The 11650-nt window shown below is 49.8% G+C and overlaps 1 protein-coding gene across 1 annotated transcript; it reads left to right on the top strand.

The window, feature by feature from the left end:
• Positions 1–622: 622 nt before the first annotated feature.
• On the top strand, positions 623–10234 carry ECRG4 (ECRG4 augurin precursor). Its single transcript, XM_041754137.1, has 4 exons — positions 623–791; positions 4626–4673; positions 6647–6804; positions 9862–10234. Exons 1-4 carry the CDS (start codon positions 713–715, stop codon positions 10015–10017), a joined length of 441 nt encoding a protein of 146 aa, XP_041610071.1. The 5' UTR covers positions 623–712; the 3' UTR covers positions 10018–10234.
• The last annotated feature ends 1416 nt before the right edge of the window (positions 10235–11650 follow it).

Here is an 11650-nt window from a genome sequence, read left to right as displayed (position 1 = left end):
GCTTAATTCTCTCTACCCACCCCCCACTGCCTGCCAATGCGTCCTCTGCGTTTCTGCTCCTGGCACTGGCGGGAGGGGGGCACTTCTGCCGCTCACTGGGTCTCCCTTTAGTATCTTTTTAAAAAAGATTTTTTAAATTAATTAATTAATTAATTTATTTATTTATTTATTCATTCATTCATTCATGAGAGACACAGGCAGAGGGAGAAGCAGGCTCCCTGTGGGGGGCCCCGTGACGTGAGTATCTCCTAAGCTGCCCAGGTTACCGGGGGGAGGGGGCACACAGGGACCCATTTGTCCTGCGAACACCTAGGAGTTCCCCCAGTTCCTGGTTTCTATGGGGCAGTTTGGGGGCGAAGTCTTCCTGACCTGCGGGTCTGAACCAGACTGGGAGCCTTTCAAAATCGCACAAAACGCAGCACCGCCTAAAGCACCCCGAGGCGCGGCGCGGGAATTAGGAAATTCCAAAGGCCGCGGTGGAGGCGCAGGCGGGGGCGGGGCAGCACCCCCAGCCGGGCCCGGAGCCCGTCGCGCCCCCCTCCCCCGGCCCCGCGGCCCTCTGCTGCCTCGGAGCCGAGGGGCGGCCCCCGGGCAGGTCCCGCCCCGGCCGGGAGGAGGGACGCAGCACCCGCCGCCCGCGCCCGGGTCCCCGCGCCCAGTCCTCCGGCGGCGGCTGCGGGTGCGCGCTGTCCCTCCGGCCCCCGCCGCAGCCATGGCCGCCTCCTCCGCGCGGCCCGCCGTCCTGGCCCTGACCGCGCTGGCGCTGCTCCTGCTGCTGTGCCTGGGCCCGGGTAAGCTGTGCCCTGGGCTCGGCGGCGGGGCGCGGGAGGGAGATCCGACACCGGCCAGGGCGCAGGGACCCGGGTGGACACAGGGTGTTGGGTGTGGCCCGCGCACAGGTGGGGGCGGCGCGCTTGCCCCGCGCACGGAGGACCAGGGGCAGGGCAGGCTCCGGCACGCGTGGTCGCCTTGGGAAAGAATGAGGGTCACGGTCGGGAGCGGGGGGCGGCGGCGGGGGGCGCGCCAGCCCTGCGGGGAGCCCCGAGCGCCGCGATGCAGAGGCTCTTGCGGGCCGGCAGGTCCCTGCCAGGCGCTCCCCAACCGACTCAAGTTCCAGGTGTGCCACGCCGTTCCCAGGCCTCCCCTCCCGCCCGGGGAAGTGCTCCTAAAGGAGAAACGCTTCACCTTCTGTGCTTCCTGGAGCCCTCAGAGAACCGGTTGAAAATTCCAGGTTCCTTCCCTATAAAATGAGCGTATTCGTACAAATCCCCCCAAATGAAGCAGTTTGGTGCAGGCATCTGAACCCGGAGTCCACAGACCCCGCCTTAGGGTTCTGGCCTGCCCACACCGCCTTCCACTTGTAGGGTCACCGTTCACAACCCGGAGAGGCCTAGGGGGATCCCGGATCTCCTGCTAAGGGGACTTACTGGAAGGCACGGAATACTGGCCCAACACGTGAGACTGGTGGCTTGCCCCTGCAGAGTAGCTGGCTAATGACTGTGGGAGACACCCTTCATAGCTTGGCTTCTGTGCTTGCTTATTCAAAACAGGTGTGGAAAAGAAACTGCAGGTGGAAGAGAGGGAGGAAGCCCACCTCTAGGAGTCCTGAGGCCAAAGCTCCAGGTCGCCCCAATAGCAAGGGACCTGTTCCACTGGAGAGAATTGCTCTCCTTCTAAATTACAACCACAGGGGAGGCTAATCAGTTATGTGATTGATCCACCTCTCCTACTTCGTTCCTCCCATTTTCAGAAGCACATCCTTTTTTTTTTCTTTTAAGATTTTATTTATTTATTCATGAGAGACACAGAGAGAAAGGCAGAGACACAGGCGGAGGGAGAAGCAGGCTCCATGCAGGGAGGCCGATGTGGGACTCGATCCTGGGACTCCAGGGTCACGCCCTGAGCGAAGGCAGACGCTCAACCGCTGAGCCACCCAGGCGTCCCAGAAGCACATGCTTATAAAGCGAGTGAGCACCTGCCAAAGCCATTCCTTTTCAGATTTGTGTCTTACTTCACTCATATGAAAAACAGGGCGAACAGTGTCAGGTAAAATAGTATCATCATTGAGCTGGAGTGTGAAAGTTCTTATGACATAAAATGAAAATCCTTATACACTGAGTCCCACAGGTGGCTCTTTATGACCTCCAAAAACATTTCATGGGGAAAATGATCATTGCTCCTTCTTGAGCAGTTTATTAATAGCACCTTCAAAGGGATATCCTGCAATTCTGCATCTGCTGGGAGATCTAATGTCAGGTTAAATAAATTCAAGAGTGCCTGTTATCACCATCTAGAAGTAGTGACTGATGATGTTGGGACCAAAAAATCCATACTGTAGGAAAAAATTCACAGCTCTTCATTTTTTCATTTTTTCCCCTCAAACTAATGTGGTATCTGATTATATGTATTAATATTTATACTTCAGTGGGTAGTAATTGGCACAGTGGCCACATTAATAATTCACAATTTAGGATTTTCCCGAGCCTTTCCTTTGTACAGCTGAGATTTGGTGAGGCTTTCATTTCTGGAACCGCAGTGACACATTTGCTGTTAGAAATTGCAACGACTTCGTCAATGCCTGAATCCAGTGTCTATTTCAACATGAGGCCACATTTCATTCACTTAATGTTAAGTGCTTTTACAGAAGGCAAACAGATGGGCGGACGATACTTAATTCTGTGTGTGCCACGCTGTTGTTAAAAGATGGACAAATGTTAAGATATTAATAAACGCTAATATTAGTGGCAAGGAATGGATCTGTCTGCTTTGGCAAGTGTATTCACAGATTTCTTTATTGACTCTTAAGGTTTGATGGGAAGTACAGCCTTTAAGAGTAGTCTCCCTCCAATCTAATTAAATAATCCTCTCTACAGGAGCCCCGTCAAGGGCTCATCTCTGCTTACGTACTCTTGATGGGGAACATCTTTGGGGTGACTCACCCCATCTTTGGGGTGGCTGCCTAGGTGTTGGAAACCTTACTTTATGCCCTAATCTATGGCCCAAGTGTGTTTCTGGAAACAACTTGCTGACTCGTTTTCTCAGATCAGATTCCACTGTATCAGTTAACGTAGTTTAAAATGTATATATTATAAATATCTGTAGCCAAATCATTTGAAGGCTTGGTAAATTTTTAACAAAGTTTGTGCATTCTTAGTGAAAGTGACTAGTAATGCTTATTTTTAATCCCTGTGCCAAATTTTGGAGTTGAGAGGGTTGTTGGTAATAAATGTATGATGTACCAAAAAAAAAAAAAAAAAATCCCTGGCTCCTAGAGATTGTTCCCAGCCATGCTCCCTGGCTGACACATCCCCTCTAAAGGCAGTGGGGTAGCCTTCAAATCCAGATGCCTACAGAGGCTAATAGGCTCTTTGTGGACCATGGGGGTGTGCTGAGTGACTCGGGGCCCAGAGCATTCAAATTCAGATTTTGTAAACACTGGGTGCACTCATAAAACATAGCTCCAGGTAAGGCTCAGCTGCAGGCAGCTAATCTGTGGCCTTTGGTCACACGTGTGGCTTTTTCCTCCAGTTACATAGTCAATTCTTTAAGCAGGAGGGGTTCTTAATCTTATCTGGGCCCCAGACACTTTTTGAAAGTCTGGCAAAAACTATGGCTCCTATTCCCAGGAAACTGTATCTTTGCAGAAGCAAAAACCTGCTGTGAAAGGTGGACAGGACACCACTTCCTCCATCCTGGGGCCAGACCATCTCCTTACACCTGAACATGCTCTGCTCGTTATTTGGGAGGTCGGGCTTTTCTCCTGGATGCTTTAGACACCCCTTCACCGGATAAGCCTTGCACCTATGTATAGCGCTTAAGGATCAGAGGTGTCTACAGATCCTCACATCTGCTCACCAGGAGGAGGAGGGTGTCCTACCAGGCCAGGTTTTCGATTCAGATGTTTAGGCTGATTAGAAACACTTTCAGAACTGAATATAAATAACAGCAAATGGTACCAATGATGCCAAACTGGGAAGATAATCCAGGTAAGCTGTAAAACTGGGCTGGATTTTTTTAAAGAGCTAAAGTGCATTCCTTGGCTTGTGGCAGCATGAGTTCTTAATAGCTGCCCACCTCTGCCTTCATATGGCTACCTTCTCTGTACCCTCGCCCTTGCCTCCAAAGATCCCAGCCATCGGATTCAGAGCCCACTCTAGAGCCAGCGTGATATCACCTCATTTTAGTTAGTTAACTGAGATCCTTGATTATACCTGCAAATGCCCTATTGCCAAATAAGTCCACATTCAGAGGTTCTGGGTGGATGTAAATTTGGGGGGATCACTATTCCATTTGTTCTACCACAAAAAAAGGGAGAGTCTGCAGGAAGGTACACATGACAGGTGGCCTCATCATAAGGTATATGTAAGGGGCTAAAAGAACAATGTCATTTCTCCCAGGGAGTATCTCAAATCCTAGCGCCCCTGGTCAGCCATGGTCATGGTCACCAATATGAGCCACTGGCAGCCTGAATTGCTTTTCCTGCACGACATGGAATGCAGCAAACATGAAAACCGTGATACCACCAGGTTGCCAAGTGGTGATTTTTTTCCACCTCTGATTTTTGCACTTGGGAAATTAAAGTGTACAGTGCAACTCTGACCTGATTTCTATCTTCTTTCCATTAGGTGGCATAAATGGGAATAAACTCAAGCTGCTGCTTCAGAAGCGGGAAGGTAAGCAAACCCCACACGGACAAGGGCGGCATTCTTAATGGATCCCAGTGAAAGGCCATGTTGAGTGTGCTCACTGGGGTCTTGTATTTGGAAAATCGGAAGTGTTTACTCCTTGAAAGATTGGCAGATCTGAAGGGCTTCGTCTGTGGGTATGTGTGTGGTATTTTATTAGGTAAATATTATTGCCAGTAAGTGTTTGAAGATTGTTTTCCTGAAAGCTGTCAGTGTGGACTCCAAAATAAAAGAAACAGTGCTACTGTGTTAATCGAATGCTCTGTGTGTTAGAACCATGATGCCCTTTATCTGAATTTAGAGCATATCCTCTAGAGAACATCGAACCTCCATCAGTGAGGTAGACTGGGATTAGCACTATTTGGTGTTCGGTGTCTAATTAGCCCTCTGGGGCAGGGTGGCACAGAAAAAACTGTTTTGTTACTAACACCTGTTGTGAAAAAATACTCCTATGATGAATGTGGTGGCAGCGGCAAGATGTTTAAAGCAGAGCAGGCTGGGAGCCAGGCACTCTGAGTCCCGGGCTCACCAGAATCAGGTAGATCAGTTGGACCGATCGTGGGGTCTTGTGAAGGCCATCTCCCCTCGGAACTGTCATGTTTTCCTGTAAAATAAAGAAGTTGTCTAGCTCTTGAAAATCAGGAGTGGGACCACATTTCTGGCGTGAGCCTTTGATCCCGTGTTTGTCCCTCCTCGGCCCTACCCTCCCACCCCCACGCAGTTAAGAGCGGTTCTGGCAGGTGGGAGTCTGCTCCCTGACCATGGGGGCCCCTCATGCTAGTCACACGCTCCACAGCCCCCTCCAGAGATTCCTCAGGTGCCGAGTACTTGGGGTCCTCATAGGGGCAGAGGGCTCCTGAGGGAGCTCCCAGCATCTTCCTTAGCATTTTCAACCGCTCCCCAGGCCCTGGCCAATCGCTGATCTCCGTGCCGGGCAGCACACTCCTCCAGGACACCTGGGGTGATGGAAGCTCTGGAAGGGCCGGCCTGTCAGAGGTGGGAAAGCACAGACCACCAAGACACTCCTGAGTCCTGATGCACATCCTCAGCTTTTTTTCAAGTCAAGCCTAGAAACACATATTGAGCACCCACTATGTGCAAAGAGTTGTAACAAACCCTGAACTGAACGGGAAGTGAGGAAACAAATCCACTGCTGCTCTATCCATGTGACCAAGGGACTCATAGAGCTTCTCTCCCAATGTCCATGTGGCCTTCGTAACAACACCAAGATGGGGACTGTCAATCCAGTTTGCTAGATGAGGGGGTGGAGAGCAGGGATAAGCCAAGCGGCACAGCTCCTCCTGAGCACTTCCTGCAGAAGTGGTGCCTTTTAAACAGTTGTGACCGCAGTGGGAAGATGCTGGGAGAAGCCGTGTATACCAGTGCCCTCCAAGACTCAGTCAAATTGTCGATGATCTGTGAGGCCCACGCATGGTAGCCCAAGGTGGGCCTGTCCCAGCTCCCCAGCCTGAGAGCTCACCAGCCCACCAGCTTGGGCTATTGTTTTCATTCTCTTTTCTTCCTGGTCTCCTGAGCAAGCACGGCATCTTCATGCTCGCACATATAAGGAGTATCCACTTGTGTGGCCATACAACTAGATAGTTGTGTCTAAACACCTAAGGGGTAAGCCGCCAGCCCCTGCCTGAGACCTGGGGTCTAGGCCTGGTGAGTAGCTGCAGAGGATGGGCTAAAATTTTGTCTCTCCCTCGTACCCTTGAAGTTGGGGGCTGGCCTGTGCCCCTTTATAGGGCTGCACCCAAATGGAGAACTTACTGCCAAGGGGCATGGAGTCCAGTGACAGGCAGCTGTATTTTATCCCATGTGATGTAAGAATGAACTTCAGAATCAAAACCACCTCTTGCAGGGTGGGCTTGGGGTCTGGGATAGATACTAGTGACTCACCCCAATAAGAAAAGAAATCATTCCTTCTACCTTGGGGGGTGGGGAATTGATCATTTCAGCACCTGCTCCAGCTAAGACTAACGTGGCAGTGGGCGAGAGCAAGGCCAAAGAATTCTTGAGCAGCCTGAAGCGCCAGAAGCGACAGCTGTGGGACCGGACTCGGCCAGAGGTCCAGCAGTGGTATCAGCAGTTCCTCTATATGGGTTTCGACGAAGCGGTGGGTATTCCCGCCTCCTGGAGGCCTGGCTCCCTTCAGGGCAGTGTGGTGGGGACAGCAGCTTGGTGGGGAAATAGGGCACAGAAAATTAGCCTTCGTAACACACTCCAAAGGATGAGCCCCCATTGTATGCCAGGTCCTACCCAGGCACCGGATAACATTTCCATCAGGATATAGGGATATCAGCTGGAATTTTTCATCACACCACAAACAAATGGGAATTTCTTCCAACACGAATGGGAAGCAGGATTTCAGAAAAGTCGTCATCCAAAATGGCAGGGACTTAAATTCATCCCAGAATCCGATGTAATGTATCTGCATTGTTTTGCCTGGGTGTCTTTAAAATAACTCATAACATCCCCCCCCCAAAAAAAATTTGCAGCTTTACCTCTCCCGTATGTCAGAAACAACAAGATCGATGCAAAGACCCCTGGGACGATGGGAAGAGATAAAAGGTGACTTTTTAACAGAGATGGGTCTTTGCAGATGTTTTCGGAAAAATCTGGCAATGCATTTGCAGGGAAAGTTGGTTCCATTCTGTTCATGGGTCCAGGCAGGGAGGTGAATGGATGTCTTCGCCAAGTCAAGGAAAAAGAATGTTTACAGTGACAGACTCCCAGCGGGGAGGTACAGGTGAGGCAGCGGCAGAGCAAGCTGGCACAGAAGCCAGTGTACAGAGTGCCCGGCAGGGCGGCGCTAGCGGAGCGCTCTCCTGGAGGCTCGGCGGCCTGGAGAACACTCAGCCCACCACCCCATGCCCCAGGGCATGGGGGCAGATGACGGGCAGCATCTCCCAGCAGGGGTAGCTGGAAATACTTTCCTAAATGGCCCAAGATTCATACTGTGCATCAAGGATGTATAAGATGTTGCAATAGATGGAAAAAAAATTAAACTCTTTAGAAGCCTCATTTTTAATGGCTGCATAAAGTGCAGTCATGTAACTGGATTATAATTTCCTTCCCATTCCCAACCATTGGGTATATTGGTTATTCCCTAATTATCTTCCTGTGCAAAAAGCTAAACACCTACATCTAGACTCCGTGCCAGGCAGGAATCTAAGCACTTGTATGAATTCACTTATGGTCATAACCACCCAGAAGGCAGGTGCTATGACTCGCATCTTCGTGTGTAGTTTGTTTCGTACTTGGTGTTGTGTTCTTCCCAGTGGAGTTGCTGAGGCAAAAGGTAGAATCACTCGCAGGTCTTTAGGCTTGTCAGATTGCACATTCCCAGCAGCCATGTGTGAGAGCACCAGTCTTCTAGCATCTTCAGCACCACCTCGAATTCTCATTGAAAATTAAAAAAAAATAATAATAAGTACTTGCTTGAACATGAAAATGGTATGTCATTTGTAGTAATTTGTATTTCTTTGATGCAGTCCTTGAAAATGGGCATTAAAAGTGTAGCATGGAAATGGCTAAAATAATGACTGGTGACAAGGTGAGAATAAGGTGAGGATCCATAAGATTAGAACTAAATATTCACAGAAGAGACTAGAAGGAAATACGCCAAAGTGTCATTTGTGGTTGTCTTTGGCAATGGAGTTACGATCCCCCCCTCGACTCTGTCACACTCCCACGTATCGATTTATAAAATATAAGTCTGTGTTATTTCTGTGCTCATAGAACAATTTTTTAACTTCTTGAAACCCTTGACATTTCAAGGTCTGAGTTTTGCCAAAACTTCAAACAAGATTATAAAATGCCAAAAACCAAGGAGCAAGATGATTTGCTGCAATGTTGTGAGGAAAGCAAACATTCTCACTTTCCTGGCTGAGGCAGGAGGGCTGAGCAGAGGCCAGAGCCCCTGGGGTTCAGCAAACAGAGGAGGGGCAGACTGCGCTCACCAGCGTGGCACAGGCTGACCCAGGGTTCACCTGAAGCGGGTGGCCACAGAGAACAGCATCGTGGGCGAGGCCAGGCCTTCCGGCCTCAGGGAGTGCCCAAATACTCATGGTACCCGGCAGTCTTATTAAATACATTCCTGCGACCCAACCACCGGAAAATTCCATCCAGGCAGTGTGGACGGGTGCCTGAGAACGTGCACTTCGTAGCATCCAAGAGATTTGGATGCAGGGGTGCACTGGGTGCACTTTGAGAAAAATTGGACCCAAACTTGTAGGTACCCTGCAAGCTCCCTAGGTCATCCTTCTCTTGTCCCCACCTTTTCGGCCTCACGCCAAACCTCGAACCAAGTTGTCGGCAGAGTCGTGTGCAAGTGCCCATCTACGTTCATCCTGTGCCTTCACTACCAACAAAGAATTAGTCTTTCTTTTAAGAGAGGCACCGACGGCAAAGACCTGTTACCCCGGCTGTAAAGCTGAAAATCCTTCTTTGCTTCTCACTCGATTCAGTTCTCCCCCTTCCCTTTTATCCCTGCTCACTGCCACTGTCTCTTTTCATGTGACTCTCAGCAGCTGTCAGCTTCATGAAGGCAGGGACTGTGTCCTACTTCGGGTGGCCCTTCAGTGCCAAGCACAGAGCTGACGGGCTGGGCCCATTTAGTCAGTGTTTGTGGAATGAAGAAGTGCAGCCGTGCACGCTCGAACTACGCCATGGGTATAAAAGGTCATCACTGCAAGGTCGTGCGGCTGAAACATGCCAGGACAGTGGCTGATTTAACTTATGGAGCATCTACACCGTGCACTTGAGGGGTCAGGCGACAGGACAGGGTGGGGAGAGAAGGCAATGTCTGCAAGATGTGTGCAAGAAGAGGTGTACCGTGCCCAGGGGGCAGGCCCAGTTATTGCGATCTTTGGGAGATGTCCATTTTATTTCCCCAAAAAAGAGAAAAATATTGAAGTGTTGGGTACATTAAGAACTCAAAGGGCAAACGTTTACAGGGGCTCGGATGGGCCCTGCCCTGAGGGCAACGGCTTTTACCAGCGCTCTAGCTGTCTGCTGACCTCCAAGCTATCAAGCCAAGTGGTTCTTGGTAAGAGTTGTTCATGGTTGAAGAAAAGCCGTCACAGAGAAAAGTGAGAGATACGATGTGGTGGTGGTGGTGGTGGGGGTGCGTGTCCTTAAATCCGTTCTCTGCTTTTCTCTTTTTCTCCAGAAATTTGAAGATGACATCACTTACTGGCTGAACAGAGATCGGAATGGGCACGACTATGATTACTACCAGCGTCACTATGACGAGGACGCCGCCATCGGTCCCCAGAGCCCCTACAGCTTCAGGCACGGAGCCAGCGTCAACTACGATGACTACTGACCACCCCTCGGCCCTCGGCGCCCCAGCCGCGGAGGTGACCCACTGGGCTGCCTTGCACACGTGGCTTCCGCTGGGCTTTACTCCAGCAGATCTTTCCTACCCCCTTTCTGCAGCCAGGAAGGAAGAGTTAAGCAATATAAATGCCTTTGATATTTCATGCAAGTGCCTGACATCGCATTTCATTTAAAAAATAGAAATAAAAGCAGTTTGTTAAAAACAGAAGTCTCAGAATTCATTCGGTTGGGAAGCAGGCTGGCCACAGTTTTCATTCCCTGGATTTTGTCAGAGTCGGAGCCTCATCCAAGAGGCAGCTCTCTGTTACCCCTACCCTGCCGGGATCCCCGCCACCCCCCCGGGGCAGGCCATGGCACTGAGCAGGGGTCTTCGGTTGGTTAAAATTCTGCCCCTGCTAAACGCAAGGTAGGAAGCCAGCGAGAGAATCTGGTCAGAAGTTATTTAAGGTCACAGAACACGGCTTGGAGTATTCTAATCATCCCACAGGTGTTGGAGCCCTTGCTGGGCCCCAGGCCCTGAGCTCGCGCTGGGCCTGTTTAAGTCGATCATGCAGGAAATGAAGGATAATAAGGAAAAAGCTGAAGCTTGGGTGAATTCAAGGCCTCGCTTCTCTTAAAAGAATTAAAGCTTTGCCAATGAATTCAAGAAATATTTAAGAACACACTTTACGTAGTCTTTAAACAACCTGAGTAGATGAAAGAGAAAAGTGGGGTGGGTGTGAGGAGAGGGAGAGAGGAAGGAAGGGTGGGGGGCAGAGGGGGTTAGGAGGAGGTCATGAGGCATTGCTGATGGAGGGAGTCAGGTCACAGCCTGTGCGATGCTGGAGGTTAGGGAGCACTCAAAATGGTCTTACACTCTTGTGGGTCACAGACCCCTCTGACAGTCTGATGGAAACTTTTTGTTCTTTCTCAGAAAAATGGTGATTTTGTTTATAGTCCCTGAAATACATCTCCATTCACAAATCATGAGTAATTAAAAAAAAAAAAAGCCGGCTTAGTAGGAAGTAGTGGCTTCAAGGAGAGTGATGTTTATGGACACTCGTAACATCTGCCTCTAAAGGTAATTTTGTTTCTTCCTTTAGAATCCTTACAACTTTTAAGAATTTTCACAAAGTATTCATACCATACAATTTACCATTTTTAGGTGTAGTGTATAGTTCAGTGGCACTGAGTGTTTTCACATTACTGTGCCCATCACCACCATCCATCTCCAGAACTTGTTCATCTTCCCTAACTGAAAATCTAGCCCCGACAGCCTTCCCTCCCGGCTCCTGGCAGCCCCCAGTCCACTGTCAGTCTCTATGAGCGGGACTACGCTGGTACCTCATTTAAGTGGAACCATACAGTATTTTTTTGTGTCTGGCTTATTTCACTTAGTGTAATGTCCTCAAGATTCAACAATGTTGTAGTCTGTGTCGGAATTTCTCTCCTTTGGGGATGCCTGGTGGCTTGGTGGTTGAGCATTTGCCTTCAGCTCAGGGTGTGATCCCGGGATCCTGGGATCGAATCCTGCATCAGGCTCCCTGCAGGGAACCTGCTTCTTCCTCTGCCTGTGTCTCTGCCTGTTTCTCTCTGTGCCTCTCATGATAAATAAATAAAATCTTTAAAAAAATTTCCCT

Source organism: Vulpes lagopus, chromosome 5, assembly GCF_018345385.1.
Source record: "Vulpes lagopus strain Blue_001 chromosome 5, ASM1834538v1, whole genome shotgun sequence".
NCBI lineage: Eukaryota > Metazoa > Chordata > Mammalia > Carnivora > Canidae > Vulpes > Vulpes lagopus.
The sequence above is the reverse complement of the archived record's forward strand: the minus strand, read 5'-3'. Positions and strand labels throughout refer to the sequence as shown.

Bases quoted from the DNA above. Each gene is read 5' to 3' on its own strand.
- ECRG4 (XM_041754137.1), top strand. From the start codon at position 713: ATGGCCGCCTCCTCCGCGCGGCCCGCCGTCCTGGCCCTGACCGCGCTG. The intron at 792-4,625 runs GTAAGCTGTGCC...TCTTTCCATTAG, and splicing joins GCTGCTGTGCCTGGGCCCGG to GTGGCATAAATGGGAATAAA. The intron at 6,805-9,861 runs GTGGGTATTCCC...CTTTTTCTCCAG, and splicing joins ATATGGGTTTCGACGAAGCG to AAATTTGAAGATGACATCAC.